This window comes from Polyodon spathula, chromosome 12, assembly GCF_017654505.1.
Source record: "Polyodon spathula isolate WHYD16114869_AA chromosome 12, ASM1765450v1, whole genome shotgun sequence".
NCBI classification, from domain to species: Eukaryota; Metazoa; Chordata; class Actinopteri; order Acipenseriformes; family Polyodontidae; genus Polyodon; species Polyodon spathula.
This window is the reverse complement of record NC_054545.1, coordinates 22,096,421-22,116,709: the sequence shown is the minus strand read 5'-3', so window position 1 is coordinate 22,116,709 and position 20,289 is coordinate 22,096,421. Positions and strand designations below refer to the sequence as shown.

The 20,289-nt window shown below is 36.9% G+C and overlaps 1 protein-coding gene across 4 annotated transcripts in view; it reads left to right on the top strand.

Annotated features, from left to right (window-relative positions):
- Positions 1-20,289, top strand: part of nrg2a (neuregulin 2a) — a 399,111-nt gene that overhangs the window by 261,247 nt on the left and 117,575 nt on the right. The window contains exon 1 of one of the 4 annotated variants that reach the window (XM_041266713.1): positions 14,665-14,880. The exons of the other annotated variants lie outside the window; for them this stretch is intronic. Coding sequence (XP_041122647.1) covers positions 14,787-14,880 — 94 coding nt within the window. The 5' untranslated portion in view covers positions 14,665-14,786. Of the gene's footprint in view, positions 1-14,664; positions 14,881-20,289 lie in introns of those variants that run through there. 4 annotated transcript variants of the gene reach the window in all.

The following is a 20,289-nucleotide window of genomic DNA, read 5'->3' as shown; positions in this document are numbered from 1 at the left end:
GCACGCACCAGAGCCAGCACAGGTCAAGCCCTGTTACAGAGCCCTTAGTTGTTTTTATGTGGTTTGGTAATTTTATTGTGTGCTTCTCCTTTCTGAAAAAAAAATGTGTTAATGACTGTGAAAGTGTAGCGTGGTGGCCAAGGCTTGTTACCCAGCAGGAAAGAGACCCAGAAGAAGGAGCCTGCAATTGAATCCATGCTAGACTCTAAATACAAAATAATACATATTTAATAACACCCCAAGCCAAACACTATTTACAAGTGCAGGGTGTATGCCCTGTCACATTGGCGATTTGTAGTAAATGCCTTTGAGAATTTAGCCCATTGTGTTCTAAAGAGCCATATAGCATATTCTTAATGACATGAAATAACTTTAATATTCAAATAGTGTCTGTCTAGAATCATTGTTATGGCTAGGAGTTTGTCACTGAAAATTTGGACGTAAATCATGGAGCAGTCACAGTCAATGCATTCAAAATCATGGAGAAAATGACAGAGGGAGCATAAAGTCACAGAAATAAAAAATTTAATAAAATAACTGTCTTTAATAAAAGCACATTGCAGCATTAGTGCACACAGGTTCAGTAAAGAAGGATGAGACAAGCAAATGAAATTTCAATCTGTTGCTTTTTTATTTGCTCTGCAATGGTGACTGCTAACTAACAGTAGCATTTATAAGTGCTGAATTAAGCAGAGAATAAAGACGCAAACAAGTGAAAGGATAAGAGACGGCAAGCGTAACACACTGGGGGCGAGAAATACACACGAGGATCACACAGAGGGTGTGGGGCTGACAAGAGACATGTACATTAAATTAAGTGCAACCGTACAACAATTAAAACAAGTGGAATTAATTTCAATTAAAAAGAGGAAACTGTTCAATGTATGTCCCACAGTGAATGCTGGCAGTTAGTAAAGTACACACACACGCACACACACATACAGACACACTGAATTTATGAACTGTTAACATCACTTTCAAGAAGTATTTAATCGAAGAGCTTAGTTTGATTGACTTTTTTTTTCTTTTCCAAAAAAAATTTAAAAAGTTAAAAAAGTACAGCAAGTACGGTGTTGGAGTTCAAAATATGTAATTATTTATTAGATACAGATTGAACACAATTTACTAACATCTCCGCAAGTCACGCACATCAGCAAAAATCACGGACACTAGCAAAAGACATGGAATCCGTGACACCCACAACCACCGTGACTAAATCCCAGCCCTAATCATCATCACTGGGCCCACACTGCTGGGCAGCACATTGTAGCACCAGCTATAAAATTAAAACTGTCCTTAAAACAGTGAACACATTCAGATTTGGAATATGTTCCTTAATTGTGTTTTTATTATAGGGTAAAGAAGAATGGCCTATGTGGGTTGAATAGTGCATTAAAGCTAATATTCAGCCTCTGCAACTTCTTGCACAAACAAGCCTGGTCCTACTGTACAGCCGTTAGAGTGCTGGGTTGGGACTGAGTTTTCAGCCAGCATTGTAGTTCAAAATTGCAGCATGTGACATAGGGTTGTGTCATGGCCCAGGCTAGCTACCAGCAGGAATTCGACCCAGAGACAGAAAGCTGCAGTTTAAGCACGTATGCGCATGTTTATTAAACACAAAAACAAACAGGAACAAAAAAAACACGGCACAAGGGCCAAAATAAAAGGTTTAAACAAAAGAAGAACGCAATTGTAGGCTGGCATTAGCCTTCACTACCACGTTGCAAAAAAATACAACAATCACAGCACAAACACTCACGCACAAACTCTTCCCACAAGCAAAGGATTTTGCTTCCTTTTATAGATGTGGCTACTGCCCAATTAGCATCAATTACCTAATTGGGGAATGGCCACACATGTGATAGCTGTCAGGGACAGATTTAACCCCATCCCTACCACCCACACACCCACTATTGACAGCAGCAGGGCTTGTGCCGTGCCACACAGCACTATGATAAATGTGTGAATTCTGAATAACCCTGTGCAGTATATAGATTATAGATGTAGTAATACTAAAATAAAATATAACTTCTAGATGTACTGTATTTGAACATTAATACTACATATACCCATTGAATGTTTTATTATAGAGAGATTGATACTGTATATAGGTAGATAGTTAGTAAGTGCTGACCACTGGGATGTACTGTGGATAGAATGAATTGTTTCCACATCATTGACATCTCTTTTTTATTATACAGCTACTAACCTTTTGGGCCTCAGGTTTGATTTCTTCTGCCTGACAAAAAAGCCATTGGAATTACCTTTAATAATCTGTGATTTTCTTTGTTTGCTCCATATTATCCCTGGTTATGTGCAAAATATCAAATTTGTAATTAGAAGTAACAGCATAACACTTTGATGAATCACAACTCAAATGCTATTTTCTTAAAGGCGAGGGACAGTGAAAAACATTGGCATCAACATCCTTCAAATCTCAGCTAATATTTTGTTACTACAATACTGTCCACAGTCTGCTCTGGAACAGTATCAGAACCCCAGCCTCACCTAAATGGCTATTACATAATCGGTCCAGTAGACAAGAATACATCCAGGATATTTACACTGCTATAAATACTTAGTGTGATCAAAGTTCCTTCTTTATGCTTTTAATTCGTCTGCAATAAATATGCCGTTTAAAGATTTTCAGTCAGATGCTATGCTGGCGAGCGGATATAAATTCAATCAAAAGTTATCGAATTTCTAAACATTGGAAGCACTTGGTTAGCGTTTGACCTGGAATACACATTACCTGGGGGGTTGCATGTTTATGCTTCGTACACGATTATACTCTGGAAAATAATCTCTTGTTAAATACATTCTTCCATAGTGTTGCCTTCAAGGGAAGACCTTGTTGTTTTTGCATTAGAGAAGCCTCCCCATGCCTTGTTGCTATGTTACTCATTCTGAATAGGCCTGATTCTGCAAATACTATTCTGCAGGTCATGGATTTGGAGAGGTTCAGGAAGTGGAACCCCATTTTTCCAAACATTGTTTTTATTATAATATTTAGCTAAGACTGTATTTTCAAAATGGACTGAGAAAATGTTAAATTTTGGATACTTTATTAAAGTCTTTCAACACTGCAGAGCTGTATATAGGAAAGATGAATCCTTTCAGAACAGCAGACCAGTCAACCAATCAATTGGTATTAACATTTGTATATGTTTTTAATTATAAGACAATAATTCATTATCGTAGCATTTCGTTACTGAAAGAGTTAAACACTCAAATCATTAACTGTAAGAAACTATTTAGTCCTTAATTCATAATTTCAATTCTTGTAGCTTCAAAGAATTAAAATTGCAATGATAGATTGTTTTTATTATTATATTAGGTAATATAATAACCTGTTTTAACACTAATAAAGACATTAGCTAAAACGTTTCTTAACATGCCTTCCCTTAAGTTTTAAAAATGAAGGATTATGTGAAGTTATGGGTTCAATTATTTTCTGCCTAAACTGCACAGTTTGACAGCTCTTTCCATTGATATATAGTACATGGGATAAGAAAACCAGCTGGGCTTATGATGTTTAGTGTAAATTGAGGGATTATTTGGGTGATAATACAACAATACCTTTTGTCCTAGATCCTCTGTAATCATAGATTTATAGCTGCCAAAGAGGTTGATATTTTAACTGTGTCATCAACTCACTAAGAATCTTGGAATTTCTTGTGTTTATGTGTCTGAAAATGCCGACAAAGTATCAGTGTATTCCACAGCAATACGACAGTCCAGAGTGTATACCCATTACCTGTATATCGCATTGTATTGGCAATCTAATACCTTGAAGGAATTCCCCTATAAAGTGCACCATAGTAAAACAACAGCAAAGTGTAATAAAGCAGAGTGGAAATATGATAGGCAAGCACTGGAAAGCCCAGAGGTATAGTAAAGCATATTAAAAAGCATGGAAAACCATGGAAACGGATAGTATTGAAAAATCCTTGTGCACATTTACTGTGCTAAATGTTTATAGGGAACCCTAGGAGTTTCATAAGGGAACCAGTGGGTTTGGAATAAATAAAGCACAGTGGTCCTCATGGGTTAGCACACTGTGTGTCTTGTACTGATTCAGCAGTTTGTGCTGCAGTGTACATCCGTGTGTATTCTGTGTTCATGCTATTGGGATAGCAGTATGAAAATGGCTCCACAGTGGACTCTGACACTGACTGTAATATCGTGTGCACAAGGCAGATTGTGGCCATTGAAGTACTAGGTAGGTACTTTAACTGAGATGTTCGAAAAAGCTGTTCTGGTGATTAAGAGCTCCCATCACATAACAAGCCTGGGCTGTCCTAGAATACAGTGTTCTTTGAGTCCTTGAGGTCAAGCAAGCTCTCTCAGATGTATTCATAGTTGGGATTGTGACGTTTGTACTGACCAATTGAGAGACATGCCAGTTCAAGGAATTGCCTGTGCAGTTGGGGTATTACTGGCACAATGTTTAAACTCATTTCAGTGTAGTTGTATATAGTATAGTCAGATTATCTTCTCTCTCAAACAGTGGCCTTCAACAATATTTTTATTGATCATTGATAATACAGGATGGAAACTTATCTTTTAATTGTCTGACACATTATTCAGTTAATTTTCACAATGTGTGAACACATGTGCCATAACTGTTGAGAGTCGATGGAATCCTATAGTTACTACACAAAAGACAATATCTACCCTAGTTGTTTTCATCCTCATTAATGTGAATTAACCACAGAACTACATGAAAATATTTGTTAAGTAACTGATGTCAGATCATTAATTGCCTTAGATCAAGCACCACACCTGCTTAGCAATGCGATTTGGAACTGTACAATTTGTCCAGTCATTCTGTCCTTGGATTTGAAAACAGCATAGATTCCAAAATGCATTAGAAAAACAAATGTTCACTCAGCATTCAGTGTCCATCCTAGTGTATTTTATAGCATTCTTCAGTGTGGGTCAGATGTTTTAGGAATTGCTGCAGACAAAGTACAGGAATCAAAATTGAACTGTAGTGTGTGTGTGTGTATATATATATATATAACTATTAATATTGAAACTCATCTCTAAACATGTTGTTTAGTTTCTTAAGAGTTTTAAATAGACTTCAGAAATGTAAACAAATATTTTCTTATCTGCCTCAGTTTTTCATTCTGTGTTTGACTTGACTCACATGCTTCAGAGTGGAGGTTTAGAAGCATTATCAGAGCACACACTCAGATACAAGCAGAAACTTGTTAACTTCAAATCTGTAGCACCGCTAAAAAAAAAAAAAAAAAAAAAAAAAACTAAAATTATAGGCTTGAATGTGCTACTCTCCAACAAGTATTGAGACAGTGCTATAGGAAAATATGTCATGCTTTATTTTTAAGGGCATTGTTTTTTAGTTTAGAAACTGTTAATATTGAGTTTATTAATATGTTGATAGTTTCATGTTAATAGTTAATACAGAGTAACTCATGTATATGATGAAATGTGTTCAGGTTAGATAAACATTACCTTTTGCATGGAAGGAAATGGTAACTGAAAGCTTGTTTGTTACCATGAAAAGCAGAGGACTGCAATATTGTAGTCAAAAACACTTAATAAATATTATAATAAGCTTTATATATATATATATATATATCTATCTATCATTATATATTAGTATATATTCTACCCTATCTATCTGTTCTAGACAATCATACCAATTATGGTTACTGTCATCGTACCACAAAATTAAAGTATTACACATCAAAATTACCCTAGTGGTTTTACTTTTTATTTTTTTGATTTTGTTTTGGAAACTCGAAATCAAAGAGCGTAATTACCCACGCTACACCTAAAACGAGCCCCTCATGTGCCTCACCTAAAAAAACACACTTATAACTGTAAACACAAAACGTCCACAACCCAAACAGCAACAGATGTATTTGTTTTTGTTCGTTTTATTGAACATTGGTGTTTGTGGGGTGTGTTGGGGTTTTGTTGTTGCCGTTTTGTACTTTGTGTGTGAAGTGTTTCGTGTGTGCAGTGTTGCTGTAGCCAATAGATGCTTTGTGTACGAAGGTCATGATTTTCCTTTTGGTGTTGAATAGAAGAGGGGACTGGGTAAAAGCTGGACCAAGAAAAAACAGCCTAGATGTGGTATTAAAAGGGGTGCGAACATCTCAAATCTTACATCAAATAATCACTCCTTCCCTAGAGCTCATACCAACAATAATCATGATTATGGCACCTTGCATATTTTTTAATTAATACAAATGCCAGCCGGACCAATACAAAACTGCCGTTCTTTAATTTGTTTAACAAACCATTCAGTTTGGTGCTTCAGTTTGTTACAATGTATCAAGCTTTCAGGCAATCCAACCGGTATATTGTTTCAGGACCTTTCAATTGCAGAAACAAACTGCATTGTTTCAAGTTGAACTGAAATACAGATACCTTGCAAGCTCAGAAATCAGAAAGGTTTAACTTTAAATCTTTAACTCTTATGCCGTTTTGAATTCTGATAGACCAAAGTTGTTCTTTCAGAAACGAATGCAGACGAAAATATTTAAACTTTACCTCCCTAAGGTTTTGCTGAATTGGCACCGCTGGTCGTATACATTAATAAACAGGTTTTGTTTGTTGATTTCCATTCTTGAATTTCACAAAACTAAAACAGTACAACACTACTGCACCAAAAAGACCTGACACAGTGTGTACATTATACTAGAACAGCCATTTACTCTCCTTTTTAAGAAAATATAAAGACTTTAACCAGCTCTCTAACCACAGCAGGGATGGAAGTAAGACTCCTATTGGATAGCAGTTTCACCCATTTTAGGTTTTACTACGAGCTTCATTAGCCAGTGTATAGGTGACTGTGGTAAAGTGTCCCTGGGTTATTTATGGGTTATTTATGTGTTGTATGTTACATGTAGTGTGTTAATGTTGGTGTGTAGTCATTGGTGCACGGGATATAAATGGGTCTGTTTACACAAGTGTTTAAAATGTTTATTTGTATTTAGGCACGAGGATTGCACAGCACTTCACGTGCAGGTAAAATGTAATAATATGTGTGAGCATGGGGAATTGCACTTTTATTAATTCACGTGCAGTTGTACCGAGACTCCAATTGAATGATTGATTAGCAATCGAGTCTCGGTACAGCTGCATAAAAGCAGCATGTTTTTACTCACTCAGGGTTGTGTGTTTGGTGAGTGGAGAACGGGTGTAGAGAAGTGAGAATTAATAATAATAATAATAATAATAATAGCAAAGGACAAGTGGAGACCGTTGTTTGTCTGTACACTGCTATTGCTAGCATCTCTTTGTTTTGGCTAGTGTTAATCCTGTTTTGTCTTGCAAACTCTTATTGTTGGTTGTAGTCCGTTTTGTTTCATCTCTTTGTTTTGGCTACCAGTGCCGTGTCCTGTTTTGTCTTGCAAACTTTTATCTGTTGGTTCCGGTCTGACATCACCCACTACACCCGCCATCTTTGTGACAGTGACAAGCTCAAGTTTGTCTTATTAAACTCATAGTAAAAAATTCCATCCCTGCTTCTACTCTTGTCTGGATGCTTATCTTTTCAGTAAATGCTAAGGATAGCCACTGTTGAGAGGTGTTCTGCCAAGATTAAACTATTTTCTCAGTACATAAAATTATTCCTCACCTTTTTTTTATGGTATTCATACCTAGTTTTCACACTCAAATGGCATTTTTAACGACACTTCTGAAGTTTAATCCCAGCTGCTAAAATGGAAGTCTCATCAATGACAGCAGGGTTCTCCAGCTGTCTGTGGGTGTGCTATAAATGACGACAGGGTTCTCCCGCTCTCTGTGGTTGTGCTGTAAGTGTAAGCAGGGTTCTCCAGCTCTCTGTGGGTGTGCTGTAAGTGTAAGCAGGGTTCTCCCGCTCTCTGTGGTTGTGCTGTAAGTGTAAGCAGGGTTTTCCCGCTCTCTGTGGTTGTGCTGTAAGTGTAAGCAGGGTTCTCCCGCTCTCTGTGGTTGTGCTGTAAGTGTAAGCAGGGTTCTCCCGCTCTCTGTGGTTGTGCTGTAAGTGTAAGCAGGGTTCTCCAGCTATCTGTGGGTGTGCTATAAGTGACGGCATAGTTATCTAGCTCTCTGTGGGCACGTTGCCCGCAGGCTCCTGGCCAGACTACAGGGGTCGCTGATGTGCAGGTGAGCCGAGGACACCCTGGCCGACCTAAACCACCCCTGGGCGACGCTCTGCCAATTCTGTGCCGCCCCCCTGGGAGCTCCCCCTCCACGGTAGGCTGTGGAATAGCCTGCTCTCCAAAAGGCGATGTCCAGACTGTAGGGCGCATCCTGCATTCTATGTGGAGAAACTTTACTGGATACTTCACTGGGAGCCAGAAATTTAGTTTATGAGCATTGCTGCGCTATTTTTAAGAAAGATAATAAGCATAACACCTAGTTCTGAAGTGATGACTACACACATCAGGAACCTTTTCTGATACTCAGGACAGCTAAGCTGATTACCTGTTAAATAAACACACAGTTTAACAACAAAACAAAAGGAACAGACAATTACCTTTCTTAGTATGATTGAGCACCTCTTCAATCGGACTCCTTCACACAGCAGCCCTGAAGGGGCTGGCTGTTTTCTTTAAATACCCTGTACCTGGCTCTGATTTATGAAAAGCCATGTGCAGGTGATAATTAACAATAAAATAATAAACAAAAACAATTAACACATGTTTTTGGCAGGGAGGCTATAATTGGGGGGAGGGAGGATATATATATAATATATATGCTATATATATATATATATATATAAATATTATAGTGAGATATATAATATATTTGAGAACTATGTCAAGCAACGGGGGGGTCAAATGTTCGTCATTTTTTTTGGTGCTGGGAGACACTGAAATTGATTTTTTCCAGCGCTTGCGTGCTATTTTTAATACACAAGTAAAATAAACACAAAATAAACACCTAGCTCCCTTGGACCACTAACTAAACATCAACACAGGAACCTAACTACAACAGGACAGCTAAGCTGTTTACCTGTAATACAAACTCACAAAATGGCTTTTTCACACTACCTATGTAACAGTTGAAATCACCATCAACCAGGCTCCTTTACACCACAGCAGCCCTGAACAGACTGGCTGCTCTCTTTAAATACCCTGCACCTGGCTCTAATTTACAATAAACACCAGGTACAGGGGAAAACTAATAATTAAACAATAAAAAATTCACACTTCACACCAATCTACATTCTGTGTGTGTTAGATGTAAGAGTGCACAGGTGGGGATATATAAATATATATATATATATATATATATATATATATATATATATATATATTTTTTATATATAAAATGGGTATTTTAAATACTATATCCTGATTTGGTCAAAACAGGTCACATGGGGGGTGTTGATATTACAGCATATCACCATGGGTCGGCACTTTTTTCAAAAACGGGCAAATCACTCGCAGATATCCATACACTGGAAATTAAAAACAAAAACGGCAGAAATATTGGAATTTATAGCAATAAACATCACCGACGAGATTTATGTAAATGTTGAAGTTTTGGGAAACCAAAGTGTGCATTAGATATTGAATGAATCTGAAACGGACACCAATGATTAATTAAAGTAGTGAAAAAAAGCAAAAGTATTCAAATCAATTCAAAACTCGCTATTCTCATCGCTCTGTCCCTTCTCCCTGAACTACGATGTTTCACTATCACATTTTGAAAATACATAGTTAAAAAAATATCTTTTAAACTTTCAGCTTTTCACAAAATATTTGGGTCCCTCTTAAAAGAGACTTTGGGGTTAAAAGATGTTTTGTTGCCGTTGCTCCCTCAGTCCATTCTTCGGTCTGCCTGCCTGCTGCCACTGGACCCACCCCCTGCGCAGCTGTGTGATCTGGTGCTGAACATTTATAAATTCATCTCGACAGTTCCTGCCATACCTTTTAAATGTGTTCAGGTACGATTGTGTCATGTTTTATGCTGTGCCCTGCATTGTTTAAAATTGTTTCTTAACACTGGTCCAGTAGTTCTCCACGTTACCAAGCTGTAAATTGCAGTCAGTTTGATAAGTAACCGGGTATTCCATGCAAATAACGTCTTTCTCGCCACTGTGAAGCTGTAGCACAAATCTGTTATGGATACCTCCTGTTACTACCCCGGCTAACAAAGGATGATTAAAAAAAAAAAAAAAAAAAGCACTCTCAGATGATACTATTGTAGATCTTGTGAGGAGGGATCTGCGTTTAAAATAAAGGCAGTCTTATTTGTGCTGCGTGATTTAAAGGCAGTCTTATTTGTGTTGCGTGATTTAAAGGCAGTCATATTTGTGCTGTGTCATGATGAAAATGGGCAGTAATATTTTATTTTAAAATGTAACGAATAAACCAAGAACTACAAGAATTATTATTGTTTAATTAATGCAATTTTTTTTTTTTTTTTTTTGTAATGTTGGTTGATCCATTTTCTAAGTGCAATAAGGCTCTTCAGGGTCTGGGATATACTCTAATATGCACACTCCCCGGGCTGTTAAAGACTTATAGCGCACCCGGAGCATGTCGATATTGGAGTGTATCCAACACCCTGCCATGGGAATAACGAAATATATATTATATATATATATAATATATATAATATATATATATATAATATATATATATATATATATATATATATATATATATATATATATATATGTGTGTTAATCTAGATGTTTTAGACTCTAAAAATCTAAAATGGACAGTTAAAGCAGAGAAATGGATGCCATACATATTTTTATGCCAAGGCCCACCCAATTCAACAGGGTCTGACTAACTTTTCTACTGTTTTTCTTTGAAATACCTTGAATTAAGAGCTCAACTCAAAAGTCATTCGTTATGATTATTGAAAGATGGCTGGTCATTTCCTAAAAACCACTTGTGAAACATTGAACAAGGGACAAGAGGCCTTTCATTGGGCACTGCCCCTGAGTAAGCCTCTTTGTCTGCATTAGTATTGTGAATGAACATGAATTAATGAGTTGGTAGTGACAGCACATATCAGTGCTGTCACTATATCAGATACAGAGAATATTATTGATATAAACAGAGCTTTATTTTACAGTACTTCCAGTCCAAATAGTGGGCACGTTTCAAACAGAACTGTGGTGCCTTTGATAAGCTGGGCTGTGGTTATCATCCTTTTATTACTGGTAACTAACTACATACCCAAGGACAGGGCTTACTTGGGCTGTTCCTTTATGCTTGAGTCTGAATTAACAAAGTCAGCTCAGGGAGTTTTCTGAACACTTGTGGAGCTGTTTATTCAAGGTGCTGTTTTCATTCAAACTAATTTAACTTAATGCAAATTATATTATGTTTTCCCTTTTGATGTTACAACACAAAAAAGATTTGAATTTCTGCGGTACAAGAATGTCGAATAGAAACACTTCCATCTCAGACTTGATAGAAAGGGCTGCATAAACTCCCCCAGGTGTTCTAAATTCATTCATCGACACCAGGAGTGTCAAACTCAGTTCCTGGACTTCCACAGTGTCTTCTGGTTTTTGTTCCACTGAGCTCTCAATTACTTAATTGGTCTAATGATTTGATTAATTGGACAAATGTAACACTTCTCTCCAAGTCTCAAAATGTTTCATAGGTCGTGTACCTTGAATCAAGTGCATTTTTAAAATCATCAACTGTAAAAGACCTTGAAAAATATGAACTATGTCCAAATGAACAAATAATTAGATCAATTATGTTAACTGGGATCTTAAGTTGGAATGAAAATCAGAAGACTTTGCGGCCCTCGAGGACTGGAGGTTGACACCCATGATCTACACCAATACTGTTGGTGTGTATTGCACCGTTACTACAAGAATGCTGCTATAAATGTGTCAAGCTACTTTTGAAAATGGGAGTCTCTCCGTGAGGGTTCTCCAGCTTTCTGTGGGCACATTGTACACAAGTATTGGCACGGTTCGCCAGCACTCTGTGGGCGTGCTGTAAGTGACGACACGGTTCTCCAGCTCTCTGTGGGTGTGCTGTGAGTGACGGCAGGGTTCTCCAGTTCTCTGTAGGCGTGCGGTAAGTGACGCCAGGGTTCTTCAGCTCTCTGTGGGTAAATGATGAAGGATGGCATGTTTTTTATCCCAATATATACTAAAAGACTAAAACTCTAAGATCTATTCAGATTATATCTATAACTAGAATATGCAATAGATCAGGTCATGTTTTTCAGATCTCCAGCAAAACACAGACAGTTTATCTATTGCTGCTACTACTATTACTTCTACAGTACATTATATTCAGTTATTTGATTTATGGAGTATTGAGCCTAATCAATACAGCTCTTGATTTATAGAAATACAAACATTTCGACTAGAAGTCTTTTTCCATTTCTTATTCAGTTTCATTTAGGGTTAATAAAGTCAGCATTGCTCTGATCAGCTGCATCTTTCTCATTACTACTCCATTTTCCATGTAACTACAGTACACCCTGACTGTAACGCTCTTCATTATAACAAGCCTTCAGATATAACAAATAAAAAAACAAAAAGACCATAAACACACACTGTCAGCATCCTAGTCTGTACGCACGGGATGCCACCTCCTCAGTGAAGTCAGCACTTTTGTCTTAATAAAAAATGTGTGCATATAACTATGCCTCCGAAACTAAAATAAGTTTATGCTGCAACAAAGCTGGAAACTATATTGACCGTTTGAAAAAAGGAGTAATCCAGGCATATCTCTGTTGTGAATATAGGTTGTCAAAAACCACTTTTTCTGGCTTGTTCAGCAACCATGCGGCAAAGCAAAATTGATTAAAGAAAAAAAAAATGAGGATCTGATTAACTTTTTGTGTCTTTCTTTTCATGCCGGGGTGATTTGTAATAAAAGATCAGTTTGGGTTTCTTGCATGTTGGATTAAGATTTGAAGCACTGATTTTGTGTCAGATTGATTTTGAATAAATGTTTAGCTTTAATTTGGGATGGGTGCTTGCTATACTGCATATTCTGTATTCTTTAACAAATAGGATAAAGCAAACGCAGAATACTGCAAACATGAGATGAACAGTTATGTGTAATTCAACTTGTATTCACAATCTCATCTCATTAACTTACTCCAACAGGTTATCCTTCATTTTGATTGTCATTTTGATTGCTATAACAAACCCCTCGATATAATGAACAAAAGGCTTGGACCCCAACAGGTTCATTATAGCGAGGGTGTACTGTAATTTGTTATTGACCAATCCCTTTATATTTACATGAACAACATTGTAGGAGCAGTAACACTACAGCAGGAAGAAGCTCTGTCTCGGGTGCCTTGGGCACTTCATTATGCTACTCAACATAAAGAAGCTACCCTGTCTCTTACAGATTTCTCCCTACTCTCTCCTAGCACAGTCCACTCATACCCGGAGCCATCTCCGTTGTAAAACTGAACTTGCATGCCTGGCAAATCCACATACAGCTCTCTGTCACTGTTGCCATTATCGTAAGTGCACTAGAACTTCAGAATGAATCTGCCTCCTTGTACCTTGAATAATGCACAGAGAGAGCATAATACTTTATTTCTATAACGCCTTTTATACGACAGTATCTCAAAGTGCTTTACATGTCATATGCAGTATCAATAAGTTAATAATCGTATAATAATAAATTAATAAATAATAATAATAATAATAATAATAATAATAATAATAATAATAATAATAATAAATATTAACAACAACAAATTCATATTAAACAATTGAAGAAAACAATACTTGAATAAGAAGTGTGATAAAACACATGATTACAAAAGTAAGCAAAAAAAAAGCTCAACCATAAAAGTAAGATTAATTAATTTTGACAGACGCAGCATCGTTGATAGAAAATGGCAATGAGTTCCACAATCTGAATATCTCTTTTAAATTTTTTAAGAATATTTGAACATGAAAAACCCACTTTGATCCCAGCACTAGCGCAATTCATTTGTCATTTTATTTTCAATTAAAACTGCACCCTATTTATATTCTTGTTCTCACTGCTTATATTTTCAAAACAAACACTATTGAAAGCCTAGAAGTTACCCAAGAGCATTTTAAGATAATATGTATATGTCATGACACTCACAAACATAATATGTGTACATTTCCACAGTAATTAAAAAGGCATGTATTCTTATCAGAAAATAAATTAATTGCGATTAATCTTGAAAACTGTTCTATACATCACCTAAATAGTATTCTGCAGTGTCTGCTGAATCCTGACAGAGGCCGATGCAAAGCTATCGTGGATAAACTAAAGGAAGATACTCAAATATTTAGAGATACTAAAATAAACTTAAATTCAATGTCACACATTTCAATTCAAAGTCTTTTTCAGTGTTTTCAAAAAAATTGAATGTTTATAGTCTCAAACAACGGTATGTTTCAGAAGGGGGCAACCCTGTGGAAGAGATCTCAGCATGGATCCCTCCTGTCTCTAAGTGAGCAACTCAGACGCAAGAGCTAGCTGATCGTAATTTAATCGCCTTTCCGCCCATCTGAAATAACCCATTGACCTCATATGTATCCCTTGTTAAATACACTGAGATGGAAGGAGGGTGGGGAGGTCTAGTCTGTACATGCAAGGTCAGTGAAGTAGACAGTTAAATGGGAATACCTCTGTCTCTCCACCCATCCTACTACTAGTAAAAGTAGGTGTATCCTCACACTGTGCTGGGTGTTCCTGTATATATAATAGCACAGAAGGGCTATTGGGGAGCCCACAGTGGAAGCCGTCTTGATTCAGGCAGTCTGGGACTGTGCTGATCTCTTTGGATTATATGGTTAGGGATTATACAGCACTGACGCATGCAGAATGTCTGAAGAGAGGAAAAAGGGGAAAGGGAAAAAGAAGAATCGGAAAGATAAAGGAGACAGGAAACCTGGAGAAGAGAGGAAACCTGGAAAAGGTAAAGAATGTGGTATTCTCAGCTCCAGCGGCATTTGAATAATGGATTGGCAGGTTCTGTGCTGGAGTTTTTAACTTCCCCTTGTTAAAGCTTGTAGATTGTTTACCCCACGCACAAACAGGGAGTTTAAAGAAAAGCAAGTTGCTGCACACTCCAGGTCTGTTTGGTTAATCACCTATTATTTTTCTGTACATGTAATGTGAAATGGTTGGGGTAGGAGTTTGTAATATTTCATAAATGTACACAGTAAGCATAGTGATTCAGAAAGGGATTTGTATAAGTTATGTTGTTCAACTCACTAGCAGCCTGGTATTAGGTAAAGATAAACTGAATTTTTTTTTTATCAAAGTTTTTTTCTCATTACCATTTTCACATATCTTGAGTATTCTGAGGCTACAGCACGTACTGCACAGACTAGTAAGAGACATTGCATCCTATGAAGAGTTTGTATTGAGAGAAAAGCACAATGTTTCTGAATGGGTTTACTTTATTTCTCTTGATATTATTTGATCGCGATGTGCGCCCCTGCTTATACAATCTGTGTGAAATTCTGCTATTCTTGGTGCATTCATTATTACGTTTTTGCACTCATGCCTGCTTTGTGCTGAATTGATTCCTATTATAAGAATTACCTCCTTGATAAATTTGTTTGCTTAATTGCACTTTTAACTTCTGACAAAAGTAGCTTATCTTGTTTGTATATATATATATATATATATATATATATATATATATATATATATATATATATATATACTTGCTCTAAAACCACCTTAGTTCTACTACTATTAATAAAAACATTGAAAATAAAATGTCTTCAAAGCAAAACAGTCCTCAGAGCATATTGAGATCCAATTCAGTTCCAGTGTGAACTGCTTCGATCTGCACTGTGCCCTTTTCAGTGAGTTTACTAGTGCTGTTCTAGAAAGGATCTTGCACATTTCTGTAAAAGACAGTGTCTACTCTGCATAGGATTTGTTTTTCAATAGACCATACGTGGAGAATGGAAGTGTGAAAAACAGACTAATAGAATTGCTTGATTGTTATCCGCACTTTAGACATACACTTTCCTGCTTTAGATTCAAGTTATTACAACCAGCACAAGCCTTTAATGTCTTTACAGCTAAGGACATATGCATGTCCCCTGCAGCTATGGTTTCAAGCAATAATTACAATGTGAACGATGGGGTGATTAGAGATCAAGAGGCCGTTGCTTCCTTTACTGTTATCATTGTTTGTAGACTAAAGACATTACAGTATATCTCCTGGGACTTTCAGAGTTCATCTTAACTATTAACATCTTGGTCACTTGAATTAAAAAAACACTAACATGTAGTTAAATTGCTGCATGTACAAAGTGTAAAAAAAAAAAAAGAGTAGAAGCAAGATAAAGCAGAAAGGTGTGGTACCGCATGTCAAAACATCCATGGTAAACCATGGTAAATGCATAATATAACCTTGGGAAAAGCATGGTACTTTATGACGCAGCCTGTAGCTGTACCAGACTATCTGTAGCTTATGTACCATATGTAACACAATGTTTCCTGTAAATACAGCAATGACTTATTTACTACTCCAGCAAGGACTAAAGAAGTTGCCCGACAAATCTAAGAAAGTACTTTTAAAGCCATCAGTACAAACTAAATACATTGAACAATGCGACGCCCAAAAACACAAGTTCAGCAATAAGTGCAGAGCAGCTGATAAAAACTAAGGGTCTTTTTAAGTTTAATTATGTGGTCCCCACAGAGAATAATCACAATCAATCAATCAATCTTTATTTTATATAGCGCCTTCCATAGTGGAAAACCATCACAAAGTGTTTTACAAGATGCAGTAAATACAAGAAAATCCATAATACTTCAAATAGACAAATGCATTATACATGATATACAGTACAGTGGAAAGTACATAATATATGATAGTAGCATAATACATGACATAGTACACTAAATACAGTGGAATGTGCATAATACATGAAATAGTACAATAAATACAGTGGAAAGTGCAGAATACATGATAATAACAACATGTGACATAGTAGCAGCAGCTAATAACAGATATCAAACTTAAGGAGCATGGAAAGCAAGAGAGAACAGGTGGGTTTTGAGAGTTAATATAAAGCAAGCTACAGTTGGAGCATCACGAACCAAAGCTGGGAGAGAGTATGGTTAAATGTGATGATCTCCCTTATAAATAATGGGTTTTCAAATCTTAATAGTACTTTTATAGTCCTGTTGAAGTTCTGAATCATTTTTAAAGATTTCATTTAATTGTGTTTTATGAAATATAAAATCTTGGGGACCATTGCCAGTGCACTTTGATTTTATTTCTTAAACAGCACCAGTGCAGCAGAGCACAGATACATTCAGGTGAGGCTAAACACAGGGCTGCTTAAAATATACTCAACAGCCTATTTCTAGAATGAGTGACATACTGTATGTGATTAATGGAGCTAGAATGCTCCACACCGAATGTGCTCTGTGTGTACGGTGTTATCAGATCAGTCACTAGCCTCACCTAGCTGTTTGAGTCTGTCTTTCAGTTCTGAGTTCTTGTTGTCTTTGTCATTCAATATGGTCGCTGTGCAGAATGTGCAAGGAGACACACGACGCATGTCCTTAATATGCATGTTGATAGTTCTGGTAGGGTTTTCAACGGGGATACACGTACCCCTGAGCTACTTCGAAGGCAATGGGGGACATGCAAGACAAATAAAAGAAAATAGTGACCTTGAATTGATTAACGGTATTACGTATTATCTCTGAACTACTGCATAAATATTTCATTTTTATTTAGCAGGCCAGTGACACTAGTTTCAATAGTACCATCCACCTGTTCACATGCAGGATTTCAATTGAGCAGGTTTCCAGTCTTAGACAGTCAATATTAGGCACGGCTGCATGTAACAGCAATATCAGCTGGTTGAATTGTTTTCTGTGTTTGATAGAGTGCATCCAGACTATCCTGTGTATTGTTTCTCGAGTAAAGCAATGGTACATTTCTCACTTGCAAAAGAAAAACAAAGAACGAAAACACAAGTCTACAGTATGTGCAACGTAAATGGTACACATAATTATGCTGAGATGGGATGTAAATGGTAATGTGATAAGCATTTACAGTGCAGACTATTTTGGCTTATTTATAATTTGCAGAATATAAAGTGAATACAAGTGTTTCCAAAGAGATTCCCAAATACTGTATTTTGATTTTGTGCATCCAAAGACTTGTAATTAAAAGTTATAAGCATTACTGTTTGGTATTCTGTAATGCAGCAGCTTGTCAGTCTCAAACTGTTGTGACATAACATTTGGTAATCCGATTAATTTGCCTTTTATTGCAACTGTGGTACCATTCAGGAGAGCAAAATTGTAAAGGGGTACTTGAGCTGAAAGACAAAAGGGTAGAGTTTTAAAAACAGGCTGAAAACCACTGTGGTAGGGGAATGACACCCAACCTTGAACTGCCAGGTTTCCACGCTTCAGTGAATGAGAGGTTTCTAGAATTGAGACTCTATGAAGGCTTCCTAAACCTTGCACTGCCCAGCATTCACCCATGCAGCACATAGTAAACTCTGTTGAGGTCAGGTTTACTGATTTGTACACAAGGGCTGTGCAAACCTAATACGGTACTGCAGAATACCATGGCAAACATGAATCAATACAGTACAGAGCAAACTTAGAGCTTGGTGGGACTGGAAAAGCACAGGCTAGCATGATTTACTACACTGAAGTATGGTGCATCTTGGTAAACACAATGTATTGGGACACAGAGCTGTAAAGTGCAAAGCCATAAAGGAGTTATAACAGTATAACACTACCCTTGTGAAAGTGTACTATAGTAAAATGTGGCAAAACATAGGCCAGCATCACATAGGACAGACAGGTATGGTAAAGCATAGGCCAGCGTCGAAAGCACTGAGAGGTATGGTAAAGCATAGGCCAGCATCAAAAGCACAGAGAGGTATGTAAAGTTTTTTTTTTTTTTTTAGACATAGGGAACTATGGCTAATGCACTGTATAACCATGTAAAAAGCACTGGAAAATTGCAAAACTACTGTGCAAATGTACTGTAGTAAACTTCAGTAAGGGCTGCTAGTAAAAAGATGCAGGAAGGCCAATTCATGTTCTGAGTACTTTCTTACTACTACATCAACACAGTTTTATTACACTCTGAAAATGTGCTTGTTTTTGTTGAAAATGTTTCATTTCTGTGGGTGTTTTGTGTAAAAAGATTACAACAGAAATATTGTTTAGTGTCCTGCGCTACAGAATCCCCTGCACGTGCTGGTGCAGAATGCAAGGCATTCTGTTCCATGTATAAGCAATGCAGAATGATTGATTGTTCTGTGTATAAGCAATAAAGATTGATTCATTGTTGTATGTATAAGCAAAAAAGATTGATTGCTTTTTCTATGTGGCTCACAGGGTGATGTTTTAGCAAACAAGTTTCCAATCATAGTCATAGTTTCTTTGTAATAAAGTCGAGTGCACAAGAGATTTGACTTGCACAAGGTGATCTATTACAGCGCTGACTCACAACTGTCAATTGTAGGAAGACACGTACGTGATGCAGTAGCATTGCTGTTGATGTGTTAAATGGGCAGCTGATAAACATTAAGATGGCTACACTGAGGAATGTAGTAAATAAACCACAAAGCATGTATTTTACTTTTAAATGGTTGTCGAACATAGTAAGTTTTTACATTAATAACTGAACTTAATTAAACACCAACTACTTTTGTCTGGTGACTGAGGACAATTTAAACATAGTAATTATTAACATACTACTTACAGTATTTTAAAATAGATTTAACATCACCTTGTGTAGTTTTAAAAAAATAAAAAAGCATATTTTTAGCAATATTTTGACCGTGCTCTAGAAAACTCAAAGCACTGTCAGTCTTTTTGTAAATATTTAAACCAGAGAGATCAATGACTGTGGTCAATGAAGAGGCTGTATCTTCCTTACTCCAGAGGAGGGCTGGGGGTCTGCAGTGCTTCAAGAGCTGCACACAACTCCAGTGCCTGTCATTAAAAGACACATAAAGCAGTTACGTACAGACAGCTGGGTATAATCCCACACTAGCCAACACTCTCGTACACTAATTCCCGTTCTTGAACAGACAAGTCAGGCAGCCCATGTTGTAAAAAGCACATACTTTGTTGTATCACTCACTGCCTTCTATTATTTTTGACGCCTACTGTGTTTGTGTGCAAGTTTTATCAGAGATTTACTTCCATAAGTTTTTAGGAAAAATAGCTTTACCAAATTACTCCTGGCATAAAGCCTTGCTTTTGTACATATTTCAACTGCTAATGCCAACTTTGTTTGGAACACACTTTTTAGTTTCTGGTATGCAGTTTGTGATATTGGCTTGTCACAAAGATGGCCGGAGTGGGGAAAGTC